Source organism: Sceloporus occidentalis, unplaced genomic scaffold, assembly GCF_023333645.1.
Source record: "Sceloporus occidentalis isolate IW3139 unplaced genomic scaffold, rSceOcc1.0.p SCAF_21, whole genome shotgun sequence".
NCBI lineage: Eukaryota > Metazoa > Chordata > Lepidosauria > Squamata > Phrynosomatidae > Sceloporus > Sceloporus occidentalis.
Genome location: NW_028317001.1, coordinates 7,328,871 through 7,354,672, shown reverse-complemented (window position 1 = coordinate 7,354,672; position 25,802 = coordinate 7,328,871). Strand labels below are relative to the sequence as shown.

General features: G+C 44.1%; 2 protein-coding genes across 5 annotated transcripts in view; one reads left to right on the top strand and one right to left on the bottom strand.

The window, feature by feature from the left end:
• The window catches only part of LOC149301511 (uncharacterized), a 235,000-nt gene that overhangs the window by 65,382 nt on the left and 143,816 nt on the right, over positions 1–25,802 (top strand). The gene's annotated exons all lie outside the window — the stretch shown is intronic.
• Positions 701–24,919, bottom strand: LOC149301516 (uncharacterized). 4 transcript variants are annotated; one of them, XM_089484039.1, is made up of 6 exons: positions 24,856–24,919; positions 19,075–19,162; positions 16,472–16,578; positions 4,747–4,913; positions 3,391–3,511; positions 701–2,484 (listed from the first exon to the last, which is right to left on the bottom strand). In XM_089484039.1, the coding sequence occupies exons 4-6, from the start codon at positions 4,819–4,821 to the stop codon at positions 1,163–1,165; spliced, it is 1,518 nt and encodes a 505-aa protein (XP_089340165.1). In that variant the 5' UTR covers positions 4,822–4,913; positions 16,472–16,578; positions 19,075–19,162; positions 24,856–24,919; the 3' UTR covers positions 701–1,162. The 4 variants fall into 4 exon arrangements, with proteins under 4 accessions (XP_089340165.1, XP_089340168.1, XP_089340167.1 ...); XM_089484042.1 differs by lacking the exon at positions 16,472–16,578; XM_089484041.1 differs by lacking the exon at positions 19,075–19,162 and having other exon boundaries at positions 24,856–24,905.

Sequence of the window (25,802 nt, the reverse complement as noted above, 5' to 3'; positions counted from 1 at the left end):
TATCCCGTCTTGAAGCCAGTTTGAAATGGGTCTAGATAATCTGATTCTTCCAATGCTTAGAGTTGAAAAGCAACTTCCTTCTCAATCACCTTGCTTAGAAATGGAAGATGGATCTGCAATTGTTCATGTCCAATGGATCTAGGGAAGGCTTTTCCAGAAGATGCTGAACCACCGCTTCTTTTAAGCAAGATGGAAAATAGCCCTCCCTAAGAGATTCATCTATGATACGTCTCAGATGAGTCCTAAGTGCATCTCCTCCTTGGAGGACTAGCCATGAAGGGCAAGGGTTGAGAGGGCAAATTGTCTTCTTCACACTTCCAAGGAGCTTGTCCACATCCTCAGTACTCACAGATTCAAATTGATCCAGTATGATCTTATTCACTGAGTTACTGGACACCTCACCTATAGCCTCTACAATAATGTCTGCCTCTGGAAGAAGGGAAAGAGTACGTCCTTCCTTCCTTCCTTCCGGAATGGAGCCCAAGCTGCAGAACTGGACTCAGGAGAGAAAGGCTGGGAAGACTCTGCTTTGTATATATAGCTCTCTCTCTCTCTCTCTCTCTCTGTGTGTGTGTGTGTGTATGTGTATGTGTTTGCCTCTGCTTTTCTTATAGCTGTGGATGGAGTGAGGACTGGGGAGAGAAGAAAGTGTCAATTTTGTGCAAATGCAGAACTTCTGTGCATCAAAGAGTCCAGTGTGTTGAAATAGCAAAGAACTTTATTGAGAACACATAGAAGGAATTCAGTGTTTAAGCCAGAACTGCCCACTCCCAGCCAAACTATATATTAAAACCTAAAACACCACCCTCTTCCCAACCTAGCCCCCATCTCCAATTCCTACAGTCTATGCTCCACAGGTAACAAGACCCCCTTTGCCACCCCCAGAAACTAAGCCCCTTCCTGTTAATATCATTCCCATAACTATTCGAGCCAGCTGCAACAAATCCCACCCCTCCATTTCTCTAACCTATACTACAATCTCCAGTCAAATTTATAAACTATGATGTATACTAACAGCAATGAAAACCTAAACTTAACAAAATATAACTTTAAAACATAAACAGACTTATCCACAGACAAACCACAGACATATGGATAGACAACCCTTACAAACAAAACCATAAGGGCCTTTTCACTGCTGGATTGAAAAAATAATGTTAGTTCACTTCTGGCATTTGTATGGCTTCTCTCCTGTGTGGACTCTCTGATGTGTCACTAAGTGTGACTTCTGAGCAAAACACTGTCCACAATGCTGGCATTTGTATGGCTTCTCTCCTGTGTGGACTCTCTGATGTATCACAAGGATTGATTTACGAGAAAAACATTTGCCACAATGCTGGCATTTGTATGGCTTCTCTCCTGTGTGGATTCTCTGGTGTCTCACTAGGTGTGATTTCAGAGAAAAACATTTCCCACAATGCTGGCATCTGTATGGCTTCTCTCCTGTGTGGATTCTCTGGTGTCTCACTAGGTGTGATTTCAGAGAAAAGCATTTCTCACAATGCTGGCATTTGTATGGCTTCTCTCCTGTGTGGATTCTCTGGTGTGTCACTAAAATTGCCTTCAAAGAAAAACATTTCTCACAATGCTGGCATTTGTATGGCTTCTCTCCTGTGTGGATTCTCTGGTGTATCACTAGGTATGACTTTGAAGAGAAACATTTCCCACAATGCTGGCATTTGTATGGCTTTGCTGCTGTGCGGACTCTCTGATGTATCACTAGGTATGACTTTGAAGAAAAACATTTCCCACAATGCTGGCATTTGTATGGCTTTGCTCCTGTGTGAGATCTCTGATGTATCACTAGGTATGACTTTGAAGAAAAACATTTCCCACAATGCTGGCATTTGTATGGCTTCTCTCCTGTGTGGACTCTCTGATGTGTCACTAGGCTTGGCTTCTGAGAATAACATTTCCCACAATGTTGGCATTTGTATGGCTTCTCTCCTGTGTGGACTCTCTGATGTGTCACTAGGTTTGACTTCTGAGCAAAACACTGTCCACAATGCTGGCATTTGTAGGGCTTTGCTCCTGTGTGTACTCTCTGATGTATCACTAGGTATGACTTTGAAGAACAACATTTCCCACAATGCTGGCATTTGTATGGCTTTGCTCCTGTGTGAGATCTCTGATGTATCACTAGGTATGCCTTCCGAGAAAAACATTTCCCACAATGTTGGCATTTGTATGGCTTCTCTCCTGTGTGGACTCTCTGATGTGTCACTAGGCTTGGCTTCTGAGAAAAACATTTCCCACAATGCTGGCATTTGTATGGCTTCTCCCCTGTGTGGACTCTCTGATGTGTCACTAGGTGTGACTTTGACAAAAAACATTTCTCACAATGCTGGCATTTGTATGGCTTCTCTCCTGTGTGGACTATCAGATGCTTGACAAGGACTGACTTGGAAGCAAAATGTTTCCCACAGTGCTGGCATTGATGTGGCTTCTTTCCTGTGTGGACTCTCTCACGACTGACAAGTTCTTCTGTAAACAAGGACAATGACAGACAAGACTAAATCTCAGCGTTAAGAGAGGAAGGTGTTACCCCAAGACTTAGCCCTACGTTCACCCCTCCCTATTTCAGGTTAAATTAATAAAGTTGGTGTGAGTGACCTGAGCATGACACTGTTCTGGATGCCCCCAAATCCATATAACGATTGTATCCTTACTCCTAGGAGCTAGCAATGAAGAGATTGTAGGGGAACTACCATGAGGAAATCAGTGGCATCAGAGAGTCAGGCAGTTGAAAAATATTCCATTAAATATATGTTAAAAATACTTTGATTGAAAAGTGGCATCATTTCCTTTGAGACTGCCATTGAGTGTTGAGTCAGAGCACACGGCATGATGCAAGCTAACTGCAGAGGATGCTTCATGCTGTCTGGCACCAGGAGATGACTCAACAACCAATACAGTATACAGCTAAAAAGGCCAATATCATTCTAGGCTGCATCAATACAAGAATAGCCCTAGATCAAGGGATGTAATAGTACTACTCTATTCTGCTTTAGTCAGAATAATCCTGTGTCCAGTTCAGGGCCCCACAATTTAAAAAGGATGTTGTCAAGTTGGAACATGCCCAGAGAAAGGCAGCCAAAGTGGTGAAGGATCTTGAAACCATCAAGCCCTTTGAGGAGCGACAGTAAGCGCTCTTTGGCAGTGCAACTCCCTAGTTTCGTGGAGTCCTTTTCCTTGGGGGTCTTTATACAGAGGCTGGATGGTGTTTGGAAATGTATTCCTGCATGGCAGAAGGGGGTTGAACTGGATGGCCCTTGTGGTCTATTCCAACTCTATGATTCTGTAATTCTAGTGGAATCATAGCACCATGATCATTTAGCACAAAATGGACCTCAGTCTTCATAGAAAGGACAATGGATTCAGGTTCCTTACCCACAGAGGCCACATTCTCATAATTCTCCATCATGACATAATTGTACATAAGTCTTTGTTTTTTCGTCAACAGATTCCATTCGTCCTCGGTGAAATATACTGCCATGTCCGCAAAGGTCACCTGCAAGAGAAAATAACCCTCATCCAGAGAGTGACTAAGGAAAAGGGGAGCAAATCACATGATGCATCCAAATATTAATTCATCACTTCAGAATTCAGTGCAGGAAATAAAGTTTAAATTATGTTAGCAAGCAAAAACCTGCTGCCTTTCAAATCCAGTTTGTCTCAAATCCTTTCAATATAATATACTTAGGGAGCTGGACATGTTTAGCCTGGAGAAGGTAAGGTTAAGAGGTGATATGATAGCCCTGTTTAAATATATGAAGGGATGTCATATTGAGGAGGGAGCAAGCTTGTTTTCTGCTGCTGCAGAAAACAGGATCGGGAACAATGGATGCAAGCTCCAGGAAAAGAGATTCCACCTGAACATTAGGAGGAACATCCTGACAGTAAGGGCTGTTCGACAGTGGAACACACTCCTTCCTCAGAATGAAGTGGCGTCTCCTTCCTTGGAGGCCTTTAAGATGAGGCTGGATGGCCATCTGTCAGGGATACTTTGATTGAGAGTTGCTGCATGGCAGGGGGTTAGACTGGATGGCCCTTGTGGTCTCTTCCAACTCTATGATTCTATGATTCTAATATCATAAACAATATAATTTAGGCCATGGCTGAGATATTGAAGATTTAGTAGGATACTGACTATCCCAACACATACAGAACATTTAGCCACCAAAGAATTATAGTGCATTTAGAAATTTCTTGCCACATTTCAGAGGCAAATGTCATTTTTAATAACAGTTTTGGGGAGCACACTGGGATTGAGGGCCACTGGGGCTACCCCATATTTAGATCCAGAGATGTTTCCCCATATCCTCCAACATTGCACATATGGGAAAAGGAAGACACATGTGGACAAACAATCCAGAAGGTGGTGAGGATGGCCAAAGTTGTTTATGAGGAAGGTCACACAAACAGGGAAGGGCACAGCAGTTTGCTTTTGCTTCAGCCTCCTGGGAAGGGCAATATCCTGCCTCCTTCTTTCCTCTCCGCTCCCCTCTTTTGAGTTCATGGGGTGCAAACTGAATGGCACTCAGGAATTGAAGTGAGGTGAGAAGGGAGAAAGTGGGAGGATGAGAGAGCAACCAGGACATTTTTAAAAGCCCCCCAAAAAGTGGGGTGACAGAGGATTAACCAGGACTGTCTCTGCCATATTGGGAGAATATGTTCTCCGCTTGCTTTCATGAACTGGCCCAGCAGTGACACAGATGAAATTAATAGTCAAGAACTTCAGCTCACCAAAGAATTCTTGTACCTCCGCAGCCTCTTTCTGTTGGAGCCCAACTCCCTCCGCTTGGCCCCTGTGTCGGTCATCAGGTGAACAGAGGTCCTGGTGGCCCTGCACTAGGTCACTTCCAGAAAGAGAGGCCCCAAAAGCCGTGTAGAAGGAGGCAGAGATGAAGTTCCTGAAAAAAGGGACCAGGGTTAGGATTGACTTGGCAAGAAACACTGCAGCACTCAAAGTCACTGAGATCAGCATCCTCATAGTGACATACGCAGGTGACATGTGCCTCCTTTGGGCCGATGCAGAGCTGGGCATCCCCTTCCTCCCTCTGCACCAAACAAAGCCCTGTGGACCTAGCATAGATGCACTGCAGCTCCCCTACACAACAGATAATCCATGCCTTCTTAGAGTGGTGGGGGATTAGGGGATGGGGAGTTGGAGAGAGCCCTGGTTACGTCCCTGTAGCTAGATGTGAAATGAGCGCATCATAAATAAATACATAAATAAATAATCTGCTGAAACCTCCAGATGTCCTTAGTGCTTTTCCACAGCATCATCTCCTTTCCCAAGAAGGCTGCATCCACACTGCAGAAATAAGACACTTTGAGAAAGCTTTAACTGCTCAGTGCTATGGAATCCTGGGATTTTACCTTTGGACAATTAGCCTTCTCAGTCAGAGAGCTCTTATGCCACAACGAACTACAAATCCCAGGATTCCATAGGATGAAACCAGAAGAGTTAACACACTTTAAAACTGGATTTTAGAGCCTGAGTCAGTTGTAAAAGGGTAGAAGAACCAAAGTCTTGTTTTTACCCTCCAAATAATGGTTTTCCTTTGAAAAAAATAAGTAGTTTGTTTAAGTCTGTAATCCCTATTTTTGTTGTTCTTGTTTGTTTCTATTTTTATTTGGTCATCTGAGATGGCTTCCTTCTTGAGTGAAAATCTCTTAATAAGGAAACTGGGGAGACTTTTAAAACCTCCCAAAGGAGCTACTTTTGGCTTTTTTGGGGGGAGTAGCCTCCTCTTAGAAGCCCAAGCCCCATGTTTGTGAAGAAGAAGAGTAAAGCTTGTCTTAAAACTATCTTCCAATTTTTGATCCCTTTTAAAACCCATGTTCCCCAGAAGGAGCAGAGCTGTGTAATAAGAAAACCCTCTCAGAAAAGACACAGAAAGAGACACACTTCCTCCCTTTTGGCCCAAGGAGCCTGGCCTCCTTCTGACTCTGGAGCCTCAGGAGAGAAAGAGGAGCCTCTGTTCAACTGAGGCTCAGAGAAGGTTCTGGAACAAAATGGCCACTGGAACACAAAATGGATGCCAGAACACAAAGTAGCCAGGGATGGTGGGAAGGATGGGGATTCCAGCCAATGGCAGCCCCTCAGAGTGTCCTCATGTTTAAAATTCATATCTCCCCCATATTTTCCCATGAAAGATAGAGACATACTCCAATTGATTGCTCTGTCTTTCTAATTCAACCCACTTTATATCATGGTTATATTCTGCCTCTATCATTCTTAGCCATTGAACCGCCTCAAAATATCATTCGAGGGATGGAGCTCCGCATCTTCCATTACTTTGATGCTCATATAATAATGCCTTAGATAACCTGGCTTTTTTATTCCCTGATATCCATTTTAATATTGACTTTTCCTATTTCTTTAAAACTTTACTAGGGATTATTTCTGGGATCATTTGAAATAAATATAAAAACTTTCGTAGTACCATCGTTTTAAACATTCTAATTTTTGTTAACATTTTCCCATTTTTACTTGTCCATTTAGAAATTTGATTATTAATCACCCCATAATTGATTTTAATTACCTTGTACAATAATTATCTAATTTAATTGGTAAATTTACACCTAAATATCTCAGATTTTTAATCCCCAATTTCAATCCTGACACAATTTGGGTTTCTTTTTGTTCTTTTTGTTCCGGCCAATTCGTATTCCTAAACATTATCTCTGATTTATCCATATTAAATGTAAGCCCAGAAATGTTTTTAAATGTCTGAAATATTTCCAATAACTTGATTACAGCTTCATTCGGTTTCTGTGTCTTTATCAGAGGATCATCTGCAAATGAATTCAACTTCATCTCTTCTTTGTCTATTTCATTTCCCTTTATCTCTTCTGATCCCGAATCATATTTGCAAACGCTTCCATTGCTAATATAAATAATAAAGGGGAAAGTGGGCAACCTTGACTTACTCCACTTTTCATTTTAGATTTTCTTGATTTCTCTCCATTTATCATGATTTCTGCTTCTGTATCATTATAGATTTCTTTGAGGGTTTCACTAAACCTTTCCCCTAATCCAAAATCCCTACAAATTTTATATAGATATTCATGATTTATTGAATCGAATGCTTTGTAAACGTCTAGTTTTATCAAAGCTAATTTATTTTTGTATTGTTTGGCATGATGTAGTATATTAAATATATTCCTTATTGGTTCATAAACATATCTGCCTTCCACAAATCCATATTGTTCTTCTTTAATTAAAGTAGGTAAATATTCTTGTTAATCTCTTGGCTAGGATTTTCATTAATATTTTATAATCTTGATTGCTTAATGTGATCGGATGATAAGATTCAGAATTGGCTGGATCTTTATTGGGTTTAAGTATTGATATAATTTCAGATAAGTTTCCATGTTTCTGGGATTGTTTTATTATCGAATATTTCATTGTAATGTTAGTCATATGCTCACTCAGTTCATTTTTAATCTATATCTATATAAAATATGGATGTGAATCCATCTGGGCCAGCAGATTTAATTCCTTTTAAATCTTGTATTACTCTTTCTACCTCTTGTTTAGTTATTGGGGAATTAATATGATCACTCTCTATTTCCGTTCTGTCAAGTCGTTCGCTTTTGATCTTTTGTTGGGCCACAACTTGTGCAGCCCTGCTTTAATAGAGGGCATGTTTATCAAATTTGCAGATGACACCAAACTAGGAGGAGTAGCTAATACCCCAGAGGACAGGATCAACATTCACATACTTGGAGTATGTCCAGAGGAGAGCCACCACAATGGAGAGACTTAGGGAGCTGGGGATGTTTAGCCTGGAGAAGAGAAGGTTAAGAGGTGATATGAAAGCCCTGTTTAAATATTTGAAGGGATGTCATAATGAGAAGGCAGCTAGCTTGTTTTCTGCTGCTCCAGAGACTAGGACCCGGAGCAATGGATGCAAGCTCCAGGAAAAGAGATTCCAGCTCAGCATTAGGAGGAGCTTCCTGATAGAAAGGGCTGTTTGACAGTGGCACACACTCCCTCAATAGAGAATGATGGAGTCTCCTTCTTTGGAGGCCTTTAAACAGAGTCTGGATGGCCATCTGTCAGATATGCTTTGATTGAGATTTCCTTCATGGCAGAAGGAGGTTGGACTGGATGGCTTTGAGATCACAATGTGACAATCTCAATGCTTCAGGTAAGGATCTCAATGGGCCAGTCTCAATACTTCAGGCAAGGAGCATCACTCTGAACTCATAATAGTCCCGTCACAATCTTTCAGGAAAGGTGCCTCAGGCTGAGATCACAATGGGACAGCCTCAATGCTTCAGACAAGGATCATAACCCTTTGGTCGCTATGGGCCAGGCTCAATCCTTCAGGTAAGGAACACCTGCAAATAAGCCCATCTTAATCCTTCAGGGAAGGAACATCAGCCCAAAGTCACAATGTGTTAGTGTCAGTCCTTCAGAAAAGGAGCATCAGTCTGAGATTGCAATGGGCCAGTCTCATTCGTTCAGGCAAGGAGGACCAACCTGAAGTCACAATGGGCCCATCTCAATCTCTCAGGCAACAAGAATCAGCCTGAGGTCACAATGAGCCATTCTCAGTCTTTCAGGAAAGAAGCATCAGCCTTAAGTCACAATAGTCCTGTCTCAATCTTTCAGGCAAGTAGCATCAGACTGAAGTCACAGTGGGCCAGTCTCAATGCTTCAGGCAAGGAGCATCAGTCTAAACTCATAATAGTCCCGTCACAATCTTTCAGGAAAGGTGCCTCAGGCTGAGATCTCAATGGGACAGCCTCAATGCTTCAGACAAGGATCATAACCCTTTGGTCGTTAAGGGCCAGGCTCAATCCTTCAGGTAAGGAACACCTGCAAATAAGCCCATCTTAATCCTTCAGGGAAGGAACATCAGCCGAAAGTTACAATGAGTTAGTGTCAGTCCTTCAGAAAAGGAGCATCAGTCTGAGATAGCAATGGGCCAGTCTCGTGTGTTCAGGTAAGGAAGGAGCAGCCTGAAGTCACAATCTCTCAGGCAACAAGAATCAGCCTGAGGTCACAATGAGCCATCCCCAGTCTTTCGGGAAAGAAGCATCAGCCTGAAGTCACAATGGGATAGTCTAAATCCTTCAACCCAGGAGCATCAGCTTGAATGCACAGTCTCAATGCTTCAGGCAAGGAGCATTAGCCTGAGATCACAATGGGACAGTCTCAATCCTTCAGGAAAGAACATCTTCCTGAACTAACAATAGTTTGGTCTCAATCCATCAGGAAAGGAGCATCAGCCTGAGGTCACAATATGACAGTCTCTATTGTTCAGGCAAGGAGCATCAGACTTAAGTAACACTGCGCCAGTTTCAATCTCTCAGGCAATGAGTGTCAGCCTGAGGTCGTAATGGGTCAGTATCAATCCTCCAGGTAAGAGGCACCAACCTTAAATCACAATAGTCCCCTCTTCATCTTTCAGGCAACAGCATCAGACTGAAGTCACAGTGGGCAGTCTCAATGCTTTCAGGAAAGAAGCATCTTTCCAAAGTCACAATAGTCCTGTCTCAATCCTTCATGCAAGGAGCATCAGCCTGAGATCACAATTTGGACAGTCTCAATGCTTCGGGTAAAGAGCACCAGCCTGAAGTCATAATAGTCTCATCTAAGTCTTTCAGGCAAGGAACCTCAGGGTGAGATCACAATAATCCCGTCTCAATGCTTCAGGCAAGGAGCATCAGACTGAGGTCACAATGGACAGTCTCTATCTCTCAGGCAAAGGGCATCAGCCTGAAATTGCAATGTGAGATCTAGAGTCAGTCCTGTGCTCAAAAAATAAAACCCATTTGAAACTAAAGAAGCTTTATTGATGAATCCAGGCAGAAACACCCATTAACACCTTTTTGCAAAATCTGAAGTCCAAAGGAACTAGCTCAACCCCTCCCTGAGCCAGCCCCCAATTCCCAAGCTAAAGCAACACAAGCGGAGGTTGCATAGATACCAAGGTTGTCTCTACTTCCCTTCCCTTCTCCCAGACAGCCTCACCTTGAAGAGCGGTGTTCCCAAGCCAGCTTCACTCCTCCTTGATAACCAGTCTCCAGCTGTAACCCCAGCCCCTCTCCAAACGCCCTCCTTAATCATCTGTCTTTCTAACATTCCCCACTACATGCTTTCTATAACCCATCACTCTACACTACTTACTATGAACTACAACTATAACTCCTACTTAAACTCTAATAATCAAACCCTAATATTTTTACTGTTTATGACAGGACAGTTATACACTGTTTCTGACACGCAATGGGCCAGTCCCAATCCTTCAGGTATATTGCACCGGTCTGAAGTGACAGTTCTCCGGTCTCAACCTTTCAGACAAGGAGCATCAGCCTGAGGTTGCAATGGGCCAGTCTCAGTCCTTCAGGTAAAGAGCACCACCCTGAAGTCACAATAGTACCCTCTCAATGCTTCATCCAAGGAGCATCAGACTGAAGTCACAATGGGCCAGTCTGGGTCTCTCAGGCAACGAGAATCAGCCTGAGATCACATGGGTCAGTCTCAATGGCGGGTAACAAACCGCAATATAGTACGTCTTCTATACGTACTAGGGTTAGGAAGGGGCGGTGCTTCCGCACCTCCCTAACCCTAGTACGTATAGAATACGTACAACATGGCGGCGCCCCTTCCACATGGGGGCCACTATGTTTACGTACTGGACGCATAGCGTCCAGACGTGTCGCGGCACCTATGATGTCGCGAATGCGCCAGCGGCGCCTCGCGACATCATAAAGGCGCCGCAAAAAGAAGCTCCGAAATGGAGTTTCTTTTTTGCTCCGCGCGGTTTGGCTGCTGCGGCTCCCGCGCGGAGCAAATGGCGCCGGCGGGAGACTGCCGCAAAGCGGCGGTTTGTATCCCGCCAATGTTTCAGGCTAGAAGCATCAGCCTCAGGTTCCAATGATCACATCTCAAACCTTCAGGTAAGCAGCATTAGCCTAAATTCACAATGGTCCCATCTCATTGCTGGAGGCAAGGAGCACCAGCCTGAAGTCACAATATGTCATTAATCCCTTTATTTGTGCATTTATTCATTTATTCATTTAGGGATTCATGCCATAAGGGTTATTGGTTTAGGTTTAAATTAGAGTTAAGATAGATGGTATTTATGGTAGGTTAAAATAAAGTTTTATTATGTGCCTTAATAGAAGATACTATAAAGAGGTAGAGAGATCATGGCTAAAGAATGTGATTGTTTGCTAGGATTGGAATGTGTGGGAATCACCCTTCTAACAGAGGCTTGAGTTTAAAAGACTGGTCTCTGGAAAAGGAGGGGGAACATAGAGAGTTATTGGTATTTTTATATTGTATTATGTTGTTATGGGTTTATGCTTATTATATTTTCATATGGTATCATAATAGATTGGGATTGATGGGGTTTCATATTACATATATATATATATATATATATATATATATAGAGAGAGAGAGAGAGAGAGAGAGAGAGAGAGTGTTAATCATGAATCCTGGATGGAAGAACACTGCGCGGGAACAGGCTATCCAATTAATTAGCTTTATTGGTTAATGGGGTGGGGTTAATTGATATGGTTATAAAAGTGATATGTTTATACTTTCATTCCTGACAAAAAAGTCACTTCTATTGCATGTATCTTCAATACAAGCTGTTCCTTTTTCAAAGTACTGCCTTTTGTGTTGCAAGAAGGGCTGCAATTAGGAGCCTGACAAATATCTATCTCCCCTTCCATTCACCCTGCTATCCCAACATAGTCAAATTGAATCCAGGTAAAAAGGAGGTACTTGTAATAGGGAACCCTAATCCGGGAATGGAGTTATGTCAGCCAGTTCTGGACGAGTTCACTCTTCCCCTGAAAGGCTCTGTCTGCAGTTTGGGAGTGCTCCTGGGTTCATCACTTCATCTGACGGCTCAGGTGGATGCAAAGGTCAGGAGCTCTTGTTATCAGCTTCGGCTGATACGCCAACTGCACTCCTTCCTGGAGCAGGGAGACCTTGAAACAGTAGTACATGCACTGGTCACCTCTCGGCTAGACTTCTGTAACGCACTCTACCTGGGGCTACCCTTGTGCCAAGTTCAGAGTCTTCAATTGGCACAGAATATGGCAGCCAAGTTGGTTATGGGCACTTCTAGAACTGCCCACATTACAACGGTTCTTAAATCCCTCCACTGGCTGCCTATTAGTTTCCGGGCAAGATACAAGGTATTGGTTTTAACCCGTAAAGCTCTCCATGGCTTGGGGCTTGACTACTTGAGGGAGCGCCTCCTCCCATACAATCCATCTGGAGACTCAGGTCCTCTGGGGAGAACCTGCTACAACTCAAGAAGACCAGACTTTCAGTGGAGACCCAGACGTGCTTCTCATCAGCTGCTCCCAGGCTCTGGAAGGACCTCCGAATGAGATCCCTCATATTTCCACCTTGGAAGCCTTTAGGAAGGCTATTAAAATAGATCTCTTTGGCAGGCCTTTCCAGACTAGATTAGATCTATTGAATGCCTCTCCCTCCCCCTGACCCTTACCCTTGCCATCCTTACTGTTATGGAAATTGTTATTGATGTATCTATCGTTCCTGCCCTCCCCTCTCACTTTCAGAAAATGACCCATTTCTTGCCCAAAAAACCTTTTTTTACTATATTGAGTTTTGGATGTTTTACATTTTCTTGCTGTTTATTAGCTTTTAAAGGGTTGATTAATGTTTTTATAATTGGGAGGAGGGTTGGGGATTTGGAATTTTAATTGTATTTCTGAAATTGTATGTTATTTTATTACTGTAATCCGCTTTGATTCCTTTGAGAAAAGGTAGAATATAAAGAAATAATTATTATAATAATAATAATAACATCCCTTCAGGGGTATCCAAGGCCCTTTCAGAATGCTTCCAGAACCAAGGGGGCTGTTTCTGGGGCTGTGAGTCTCTCTGTTGGTCCTCCTCTGCAGGGTTGTTGTGAGGGAAAAGGCAAGTATGTGAGGGGGGTGCCCAATTCGGATCCTGTGGGCGTCTAAGCCTAGTTCCCGGGTTGCCAGGGGATTGCCAGAGCTTTGAGGTCCCTGTCTCCCTTCTCTTGGCTTTGGCTTAGATTTTGGTTCTTCTCTCCCCCCCAGACAGAGCCCCCTCCCCCAGGAATCCAGAGAAAACTTCTCTCTCCCCCCCCCAAAAAAATGTTGTTTCCAATCCTATTGAACCCTATCCTGTGTGATGCTTTCTATTTGGCACAAACCTCTTCTCCAAATGAGGCATCAGAAGGGAGGGTCTCTCCTCTGCCCCGCTTTCCAGGAGGGAGGGAGCTCCTCAAAGATCTTTTTACCTTTGGATCCCCCTCCCCTCCATGGTCATGCCTCTCTCCAAGGGTCCCCCCTGCCCCCTTTTATCATAATAACCCCCCAAACACCTGGGCACTAAGGAATCCCCCAAGGTGGGGGCAGGGGAGGAAAGAGAGAGAGGAGGCCTGACAGGCCCCTTGCCTTTCTTGGGGGGAGAAGAGGGGCTTCCTTCCTTCTTATAACCCCTCAAGGGCCCCCAGAAGACCCTCCAGCCATTCCTCTGAATGAATGAGGGCTCTCCCCACTTCTCTCCCTCCCTCAGAACAGACTGTGAGGGCAGCAATGGCTTCAGGGGCTGAGACTGTGCATACATAGATGCCCCCAAAGGCCCCTCCTCAGCATTCGCAGGGATTGCCAGGACCTAGCTGCTGCTGCTTATTCTACTGGCGGTCTTTGCAGGAAAGGAAGGTATGTGCCAGGGATTCAGCAGCCTCCCTTTCCTTCCCTCCTTTCTTCCTTTGAGGAGACAGCAATGGAGCCCAAGGTGCAGAGCTGGACTCAGGAGGGAAAGTCAGGAAAGGAAATAAAGCTCTCTCTGTGTATCCTGTATGTTTCTGTGTGTGTGTGTGTGTGTGTATTTGCCTCTGCTGTTGTTATTGTGGTGGAAATTCCTTGTTGAAATAAAAAAGCTATAGAAAGATGGAGTCACCTTTGTCAGCCAGAGAGATGGTTTTTGAAATAAAGGCTTGGAGTTTAGAAAAAACTAGAGCAAAGGAATAATGAGTGCATCTTGACCTAAATGGAAGCTGGCACCAGTAAAAAAGACATAACATAAACTACTGAGATAAGGATACATAGTTGACATTCAGAAGCAAGGTTAGAAGGAAGGCTAAAGGAGGGGGTAAGGTGTAATGATGCAGTTTTAATGTATGCATGTATTTCTGTTCTGACTGTAAGAATTCTGTATGTTTAAATTGTAATTAGCCAATCAGGTGTATTGAAGAAGCTTCTTTGTCTTCAATAATATAAAAAGAGCCATTTTGTCTTGTTCGGGGCCTCAGCTTTTTGGAACTTGAATTCCACTGAGTTCAATGTTTTCCTTTATCGACAATTGGAAATAAACTTATGGATTTTCAATTACTAGGTCCTCTTGCCAATTCTTTTGCTCTGTCAGTCCTAGATTTTTAAGTTTCCTGAAATTTCTGTTACAGTATGAGCTCTCTTCCGTAGCGTCTTCTGCTTGCAAGTTAGTCCGCCGCCTTCCAGGGCGGTGGAGCACTTTGGTCCCATTGCCTATAATAATAAACCTTATGGACATCTTAATGAAAACTTTACGGACTCTTCCTAACAATAGCCTTCAGAAAAACTTTTTGAAAACCATTTTGTAGCAGGAAGTCCACATTTGTTCGGCTGCCAACCCTCGGAAGCTGAGAGAGTGCAACTTGGATGGGTTTCATGGCCGAGCTACGACTCGAACCCTGGTCTCTAGAGTCATAATCCAATGCTCCAACCATGAACATTGGCCATAGAATCAAGCTGGAGGACAGTCACAGAATCCTAGAGTTGGAAGAGACCCTAAGGGCAATCCAGTCCAATGCCTTTCTGCCATTCAGGAACTCACAACCGAAGCATCCGTGACAAATGGTTATCCAGCCTCTGTTTAAAGACCTCCAAAGACGGAGACTCCACCACTCTCCAAACTTTTAAAACAGAACATACAAATTAAATCCACGAATTACCAAAATCTGCAAATGCAGACCGTACGTCCCGGTTGACCCATGCCAATCCCTTCAACGGAGTATAAAAAGGGAGCCATGTATTTATCCAGATGGAAAAGCCACTAATGAATGCTTGCCGAAATGACTTTGGAAAGTGTCATGCGGAAGGTGTGGGTGAGTTTCAAAGGCTATCATTACCCTCCGGTTTCCTATGACCCTGCCAGCCAGGTCTCACCTGCCCTTCCTCTCCGTGGGATAGGCCCCTGGCATCGGGAATTATGCCTGGCAGCTGGCATGCGGGCCAGGTATCACCGGGGAAAGGCTGGGACGGAAACCAGAGAAGTGACCCAAGGTGAGAGGAACACCCAGTTTCAGTGCTGGAGCATCAGAAACCAAAACAAATGGAAATTTCCTAAGGTGAAAATACATATTCCACCAAAAACAAAACATGCTCAGGGTTTGAATTCCATGTGTGCATGTGAGAGAGGATTTTTATAGACTCAGAGCTGGAAGAGATCGCAAAGACCATCCGGTCCAACCCTGTGCCACTCTCAATCAAAGCATCCCCGACAGATGTCCATCCAGCCTCTGTTTAAAGACCTCCAAAGAAGAAGACTCCACCACTCTCCAAAATAGTATATTTCACTGTTGAACACCTCTTGCTGTCAGAAGGTTCTTCCTAATGCTCACCTGTGAAGGATGGTGGCTCGCCATAGGTGACTAAATGGGTGGTATTCCCCCAAAAGCGTGGTTTCCAAAGCTGTCAGAAACCACAATGAAGTATAATGGAAGGGGAAATCTGGCATAGCATAGGGATTTGAGTGTTGGAGACCAGGGTTCGATTCCCTGCTCAGCCACAAACCCCACAAAGTGACCTTGCGCATGTCACACGCTCTCAGACCTAGAAGGCTAAATGTCTCACAAAACCACAAATCCCAGAACTCCCATAGCACTGAGCCATAGCATGGCCATGACAGTTAAACTGGTGCCAAACTGGATTACTTCTGCAGTGCAGATGAGGCCCATGAACCCTTTCCAAGGTTAAGTTAGGCTTTTTGGTTGCCCATCTGGTCGAAGGAAAAGGGCTTTCTGTTCAGGCCAGCTTTCTGCTTCTATTGGCTTGTTGCGGCCTGATCTTTTAAAAGGAATGCATTGAGCTTTTTAATATTTTACTATTTATTTATTATTAATCAGGTGTTGTAAGCTGTCCCAGTTTTGGGGAAAGGGTGGTTGAAGAGGAGGAGGAGGAAAACAACTGCGGTTTCAGTGGCGATAGGTGGTCTGGGACTATTCCAAACCGACCAATGAAAGAGCTGCAAGAAAGGCAGAATCACAGCTGCACAATTACAAAAAGTGGCATGTCATTTGATCCAACCACTGAATCCTAGACCCAGAAGGGATCCCCAAGGGTCATCTATTCCAACCTCCTGCCATGCGTTAAAATGTATTCACTACAGCAGCCTTGAAAGATGCCCATCCAACCTCCGTCCAAAAACCTTCAAAGAAGGGGAGCTCACCGCTTGCCGAGGCAGTCCATTCCACGGTTGAACATTTCTTACGGTCAAAGTTTAGGGTGAACCGCTTTTCTTGTCATTCAAATCCATAGGGTTTTGTGTTTGAGTCTCTAGAGCACAAGAAAACAAGCTGGGCTATAGTCTCGGCTCTCAGGTCTCCTCTTTCCCCAAGCTAAACATACCCAACTCCCTAAGTTGTTCCTCATAATACTTTCCTGATTCCTAGTATCCCAAGCCTAGGAGAAAGGCAGTATGCAGTTCATATAAATTAAATTATGGGTATACATTTACAAGACCTAAGCAGGGAAATAGGAAGTCTTGGAGATGACTTATCTATAGGATTGCCACGAATGAGAATCAACTCAAGGGCAGGGAACAACAACAACATTTCTGGATATCTTATCCGCTGGAAGCAGATCTCCATGAGGACTAGCATCAAGCAAAAAAAACCTCCTTGGAACAAATCTTGCCAAGAACAACCCTGAAGGAAGCAGATCTTAGAATCACAGAACTGTAGAGTTGGAAGAGACTCCAAGGGCCATCCAGTCCAACCCCATTCTGCCATGCAGGAACTCTCCGTCAAAGCATCCCCATTGACAGATGGCCACCCAGCCTCTGTTTAAAGACCTCCGAAGAAGGAGACCCCAACACTCTCTGAAGACTAGCGCCAAATAAATCAGTCCTAAAGGCCGTGGCAAAACGCTGCCGGCAATATTGTCTATTGTTTTGTTGTTATTTTAATGATATGTCATCCGTTTTAAACTCTTCCTCTCGTTCTTGGACTGCGCACCCTCGGCAGGCTTTTATTTGCTATGTACAGCGCCGTGTAAACTTACGACACTTTATAAATAAACTTGCCAATAATAATAATAATAATAGTAATAATCATTAATTAATAATATTCAAAGAATTCAACTGCAGGAGAGGGTCACTGCGAGACTTGAAGGCATACAACAACTAGACTTATACATGAGTATATATAGTATGTAAGTATGTATGTATGTATATTAGACATCTTTGCAAGCTGTGGACGGTTGAATCCGTGGATAAAGGCTCCATGGATAGCAAAGACCGACTGTACAAAAGGGAAGAACCAGGAAAGGCGGATGCAATGACATTTCGGCCCATTGCTGGTGGGACAGACTGCATTAACCACGTCAACCACGCGGCTGTAACCTCATTAGCCTACATGGCTTGCTAAGCCTCTGCGGCACAGAGTCCGATTAAGCTCAAGCGATCAGAGCCTGGACTCTTTCCTCCTCCCTTTTCCTCGCTTGGTGCCAACCAGGATCCTATCTCAGGGCTGGCAGTGATGAATCGCAATGCTGGCATTGCAACCGTGCCAAGTGAACCCGGGACGACGGTGGAACTCCCTTCCCCTGGAGACACTGGGGAGGACGCCTACGATGACGCAAAGCCAGGGAAAAACCTCTGACCAAGCAAGGGCCGAAAGCCGGTTTTGCTGCGAAAGCCATTTTCATAACACTAGGAGCCATCAGGCAGACCCAGCAACATCAGGGACTGCCTGAAGGAAGAGGCCCCTCCCTCCTCAACTGTCATCTCGGCCTCAGAGGGAGCGATCAGGCGGACCCAGCAACATCAGGGACTGCCTGAAGGAAGAGGCCCCTCCCTCCTCAACTGTCATCTCGGCCTCAGAGGGAGCCATCAGGCAGACCCAGCAACACCAAGGACTGCCTGAAGGAAGAGGCCCCTCCCTCCACAACTGTCATCTCGGCCTCAGAGGGAGCCATCAGGCAGACCCAGCAACATCAAGGACTGCCTGAAGGAAGAGGCCCCTCCCTCCTCAACTGTCATCTCGGCCTCAGAGGGAGCGATCAGGCGGACCCAGCAACATCACGGACTGCCTGAAGGAAGAGGCCCCTCCCTCCTCAACTGTCATCTCGGCCTCAGAGGGAGCGATCAGGCGGACCCAGCAACATCAGGGACTGCCTGAAGGACGAGACTTCTCCCTCCTTTGTCACCTTGTATTTTGTACTGCATTATGATTTTTACTGTACACCGCTATGATCATTGCGGAATAGCGGTCTATAAATAAAACATATTATTATTATTATTAACACTAGAGCTGCCAAACTGAGGAAAGAAGAGAAAGAGAGAAACCCTACTGGGAGATGAAGTCCAAAACGTTGGGGACCATTGCTTTATAAGGTACAAGCTACTATCTCTTGACCTCACCTACCTCTCGAGATTGCTTTGAGGATAAAAACTGGGAGTAAAGGAGAAGGACATAGTAAATTTGACTGTCTTTTTCAGACCCTCCTTGGATCTGTCCATTTGTTTTAATTGTATTTTTAATTCCCGAAGGCTTCATCAGCCTCTCCATTTATTTCTGCCTCTCTCAGCAGGAAAGCGAAGCTAAAGAGGTGGGTGGAAGCTGGGATCCGGTCCCAAAAAATGACGTCATACGGGACAAAGAGAATCCGACTTCCGGAGCGTCGCTCCTTCGGTTTTGGCTGCCGAAGCAAGTTTCTAGTCCTTATGACTGCAAAGAGATGCTTTAAAAGCATCTAGTCAATGCTGTTTTGGAGGGGAAGAGCCCAAGAGCCAACAAGGAAGGAAGAAAGAGTCCCAACGTCTCACATTACCTTCCTATCCAAGAGGAAAAGGGATCCCAGAGCTTGGAGGAAAATGCATGGCAATTCCCAGAATCCTCCAGTAAATGTGGCCAATATCCTGCAAAAAATGACTTTTTAATGCTCTGCAAAAATAATACCAGAGTAACATACTCTCCAATTGTTCCAATTTTGGAAAGGAAAGTCCAGATTAATCATCTGCATTCCCACTTTTGGAACCGCTTTTGAAACGTCCTGGTTTCCTTCTCTTTCCCCTCCACCTTCGTCCTCAGCTTGCTTCCATTTGCTGCAAATGGGATTTCAAAGTACAAATGTAGTTTCCATTCACTCAGCTCCATCAGGATGGTAAGGAAGGGAGAGCATTGTGGCATCCCTTGTAAGCAAAAGCAAGCTGATGTATCCTGGGCTGTGTCTACACAGCAGAATTAATGCAGTTTGACACCGCTTTAGCTGCCGTGGTTCCATACTATGGAATAATAGGATTTGTAATGGCACCAAAGTTCACTGGCATTGGATCTCAGGGTTGCATCTGCAATGCAGAATGGATGCGGTTTGACACCGCTTTAGCTGTCAAGGCTCCATACTACGGAATAATAGGATTTGTAGGCTGTAAATGGCGCCAAAGGTCTCTGACGCTGGATCTCAGGGTTGCATCTACAACGCAGGATTAAAGCAGTTTGATACTGCTTTAACTGCTGAGAGTCACAAAACTGCAAATCCCAAAATTGCATACCATTGAGCCATGGGCAGTTAAAGCAGTATCAAACTGCTTTAATTCTGCAGTGTAGACACAACCCTGAGCGCCAGTGGTTTGAGTATTGGACTATGGCTCTGGAGACTAGGGCTCGAATCCCGGCTCGTCCATGGAAACCCACTGAGTAAGCCTTGGGCAAGTCACACTCTCTCAGCAGCAGAGGATGGCCATGGCAAACCCTTCCTCTGACCAAACTTGCCAAGCTCTGCTCTGGTGCCACAACGAACTACAGCTCCCAGAACTCCGTACTAACGAGCCATGGCAACTAAAGCGGTGTCAAACCGGATTATTTCTGCAGCGTGGATGCAGCCCAAGAAGCAGGGAGAATCTGTGCAAGGCAAGACTGGTAAGGCACCAATTTAAACCTAGACTGCACAGGTTAACAATATATAAATATATATATGTGTGTGTGTGTGTGTAATTTACACACAAATACATATATAGACAGTGAACAAACTATAATTCCAAGAAGAAGTTAAAAAGAAGTCTCACTGCACCTTGAAATAAATCAATGTATTTTTGCCGGAGCTTTTAGGGGTTGCTAGCCGCTTCCTCAAAGGCACCAAAAAGGCACTTGCTGAATCGGACTCGGCAATCCCAAAAATAGATCCCCCCTGTCTTTCCACCTCTCCTTAAGCCCTTTGCCTGGCCAGACGAGAAAGTCAAGCCTGGCAAACCCAGTTGGAAAGCGGCCTCCATCTCTGGGGACTCGACCAGGCTCCGATAAATAAATAGAAACACAGTCACGTGGGTTGTCGGGTTGTGTGCGTTTGTGTGTGTGTGCGTTGTGTGGATGTGGGAAGGATAGAGTTAGCAGCTCATAAGCTCTCTAGGATGTGTCAGCTGCTGCAACAGAAGGGGGGGGGGGAACAAGCACAAATGGGGAGGCTCAGAAAGCGAGCAATTAATTAATTGATTATTATTATTAATGATGTACCCAACAAGGTATATGGCTATTTTCAGACATGTTCCATCCCCGCTTATGGGACTTAATCTTCGCCGAGGCTTATTGTGGCCTAGCTTTGGAAGTTGGGAAAGAAGAACATGAAACAGAACTCTCCCTTGAAATATAGGAGCACATCCAGAGCCTCCGAGCGCATAAAGAGTACCTGGTCACCATCGGCATCCTTTCATCCACATCAATGAAAAAACTTGCCTCTTTTTTCACTAACCACATATAATCAGGCCAGTTTATTCCCCAATAAAAGTTGCTCAGAGGAACACCTGGGAAGTACTGGGTTCAAATCCCAACCCAACGATGGATTGCAACCAAGACTTGAGTGTCTGCTTCTGTAAAATGGGTGCAAAGGACAACTTGCTTGAGCGACAAAAAACGAAGACAAAGACAATAGTTGCCAACTTACCAAAACTGTTGCGCGCCTTCCAAGTCGTTTCCCGACTTATGGCAACCCTAAGACAAAGCTATTGTGGGGTTTTCTGGGCAAGTTTTCTTCAGAGGGGGTTTGCCATTGCTCTCCTCTGAGGCTGAGAGAGTGCGACTCACCTCATGTCACCCAGTGGGTTTCCACAGCTGAGCGGGGATTCGAACCCTGGACTCCAGAGTCGTAGTCCTGCCACTGCTCCAATATGTTTTGCCATTGCAAGAGCTGAGAAAGTGCGGCTCAGACCACTGCTTCACACTGGCTCTGGGTTCAAAGTCCTGGAATCAGGGTGACTTTGGGCAAGTCACACTCTCTCAGCCCAAGAGGAAAGCCAAAGCAAACCCCGCTCTGAGCAATTCTGACCAAGAAGGCACACCACAACAACAACAACAACAACAACAACATTATTTGGACTCTAACCTTTAAAAAAACGACAGAGGGAGACTAAGCCTGATCTAACTCTGCAGGGTTTGCTTGTGGGTTGCCTCCAAGTTGTTTCCGACTTACGATGACACTATTTTGGGGGTTTTTGGGCATGGTTTATTCAGAGGAGGTTTGCCATGAGGCTGAGAGAGTGTGACTTGCCCAGAGTCACCTATTAGGGTTTCCGAGGCCGATTCGAGGGATTCGAACCCTGGGCTAAAGGCAAACAAACCTCTGAACAAAGCAGGGGCGAGAAAGGAAGCATGGAGATTGCAAAGCCTCCAAAGCATCATCCTAAAAGTGTTGCGTGTGTCCTTTTTGGGCTGCGAGGATGAGACTGTTGTTGTGGTTGTTGCTATGTGTCTTCCAAGTCGTACGGTGGAGCGATCCTGAGGTTTCCTGGGCTTCGATCAAAACAATAAAACGGCAAGGTATTAGTGGTGTGTGTCCACAGCCAAAGCTGGGAACACAGGGCTGTCACGTCCCCTGCATCTCTTTCCCTTCCTCCCCCTTTTCCCTCCGCTCCGTCCAAACTGACTGCTGGGCTCCCATCCAGAACCGATCCAGACCCGATCCTGACCAGATCTCCTCCAGATCCAACCAGAAAGCCTCCCTCTTCTCACTTTTCCTTGCACCCGTCCCATACACAGATCCCTAAAAGAAAGGGATCAAGGGATCCTGATTTGCACAACATGCTTCAAACTGCATCCCTTTAACCAATAGCAAGCCTTGATCACCTAATCAATATCAAGCCTTGATCGTTTAAGCCTCGACAACTGAATCAGTATCAAACCCTTGGTAACCAAATCAGTATCAAACCCTGATCGTTTAAACAATATCAAACCCTTGATCGTTTAACCCATACCAAACCTTGATATCTTAACCAATATTAAACCCCTGATCATTTGATTGCTATCAAGCCTTGATCATTTAACCGATATCAAATCCGTCATAGTTTAATCATTATCAAAGCTTGATCATTTAACCAATACCAGACTTTGATCACTTAACCAGTATTAAATCTTAATCACTGAATCGGTATTAAACCTTCATAATAGAATCAGTATCAAACCCCGATAATTAAATCGCTATCAAAACCTTCACAACTGAATCACAATGATATTGATTGTTTGTCCAATATCAAACCCTTCATAATTTAATCAGTAATAATGTAATACTGCAAATAAATAAATATCAAAGCCTTCCTAATTTAATCCCTATCAAACCTTGATCATGTAACCAATATCAAACCCTCGATGATGTATCCAATATCAAACCCTTCATAATTTAATCAGGATCAAACCCTTCGTAATTTAACCACCATCAAACCCTTGATCAGTTACCCAGTATCAAACCCTTTATCATCTAACCAATATCAAACCCTGATCATTTAACCAATATCAAACCCTTCATAATTTAATCAGGATCAAACCCTTCGTAATTTAACCACCATCAAACCCTTGATCAGATACCCAGTATCAAACCCTTTATCATCTAACCAATATCAAACCCTGATCATTTAACCAATATCAAACCCTTCATAATTTAATCGCTATCAACCCATTCATAATGTAATCAATAGCAAACCTCCTGATCCCAACTCCCAGGCTCCTCTCCTGACCAGATCCTGACCAGATCTCCTCCAGATCCACCCAGAAAGCCTCCCTTCCCTTCCAGCAGATCTCCCCACAAAGGAAAGGGACGTTGGTCCTGATCTGGGAGGGAAGTCACCCCCCCAAAGCCTTCAGTTGAAACAAAAAGAGCTGTCATTAAAGTGGCCTTTGCTCCTGTAAGCCGCCTTGGGTCCCTTCTGTGGGAGAAAGGCGGCCTACAGATGAAAGGAGATACAACTTGAGCCTCTTCTCCTTCTTCTCTTGGCATCCTTGGATCCATATCAAAACCTCTCTGCCTCCTCCAAACTAGTCCCAGAGGCTCCCCTCCTGAACAGAAAAGCCTCCATCTCTCACCTTCCTTTTGCCCCCAGACCCAAATCCAATGGCTCCGGAAAGAGAGACAAGTCGTGCCTCATCCTTTCCATGCTTGGATATATATATATGTGTTTATGTGTGTGTGTGTGTGTGTGTGTCTATATATATACCACACACACACACTGATATGCATACATATGCTGTACATACACACATTTATACATATACATATATACACAAACACATACATACATATGCATATATACATGTGTGTACACGTATACTGTATGTTCATATATGTGTACATGTATGTATACACATATATATATACACACATATATATGTGGGCATGTATATATACACAAATTCATACATATGCACACAAGCACACACACACATATATATATATATATACACACACACACATATATGTTCATGTATATATATGTATAAATACACACAAATTCATATATATATACACACATGCAGATACATACATTTATACCCACAAATACATATATATACACACATATCTATATATACCCACAAATACATACACACACATGTATATACACATATATACATATACACATACATATATGTTAATATATGTATAAATACACACAAATTCATATATATATATATACACACATGCAAATACATACATTTATACCCACAAATACATATATACACACATGTATCTATATATACACCCACAAATACACACGCACACACATAAATGCATGTACATATATACATGTATGTATACATATATATGTGTGTGTGTATACATATACACTTATATATATATACACACACACACATATATGTTCATGTATATATATGTATAAATACACACAAATTCATATATATATACACACATGCAGATACATACATTTATACCCACAAATACATATATATACACACATATCTATATATACCCATAAATACACACACACACATATATACATGTACATACACAGACACATATATACATGTATGTATACATATATGTGTGTATATATGTCCACTTACATATATATATATATATACACACACACATACATATACACATATAGATACACACAAATGCATGTAAATACATATATACATGTGTGAATATATATATATATATAAATCTGTATTTATACATATGTATACACATATATACAAACATATGTATATACATGTATATGTGTGTGCTTGTGTGTATATGTATGAATTTGTGCATATAGACACACACACATACAGACATATAAACGTTGCTCTTGGAGTAAATATCTCTCTGCCTGGAGGGCTGACCGACCTGGAGCTGCCCAGGGCCTCCTCTTCGTCCTCCTTCTGCCTGGAGCCCAGGGTCGGGGCGCAGGAGGAGGCACAGCGCCCCCCGGAAGCAATGCAGGACGGACACCGCATTCGACCAATGGGAGCCTCCCTGCGCCTAGCAACACTCTCCGGATTGGCCCCGCGCGGCCGCAGCCCCTTTCCCCGGCTGGCCAATAGGAGACGGCTTGGAGGCGACAGCTGGGAGTCGAGGCGGCCAATGGGGAGCGCGGAGGCCCCGCCAGCATGGGAGGTGGGAGGGGGGATAACAAAGAGGGCTCAGGGAGACTTAAAGGCGCAGGAGGCAAAGGTAGGCAAACCTACCTCTTTCCCCAGTGGCAAAGCTCTGCCCCTTTAAGAGATGTTTTGGACTACATCTCCCAGAAGCCTCAGCCGTGTTGGGCAACAGTCTGGAATTCTGGGAGCTGAAGTCCCAAATCCCTTAAAGGGCCATAGTTTGGGGGAACCGCTGCTCTAGTGCTACAATTGCACACGTCTTGACAGTAACTTATTCCAAGTAATTTTGTTACTTGTAACTTTTTATTTGTAACGAAAGAAGGAGACAAAAAGTCACACTTTTAGAACCAGGAGGGAGTAAGACAATGGCAACATGACTAGGGGTAAGGAATACATGGCTTCCAGGCCTTTGCAGCTGCAGAAATAATAAGCCAGTTTGGCATCGCTTTACACCGCCGTAGCTCAAGTGCTATGGAATTCTGGGATGTGTAGTTCTGCAAGCTATTTTGGTGCCACAGCAAACTACAAATCCCACAATGCTTCCTGTGAGGCACGGAATTAGTCTGGCCCAGCTCCATCAGGGCTAGGCTGAAGATAGAGGCTCCTCCCTCCATAACTGTCATCCTTTGGCCTGGAAGGGAGGGAATACGCTGGCCCAGCTCCACCAGGGCTAGCCTGAAGATAGAGGCTCCT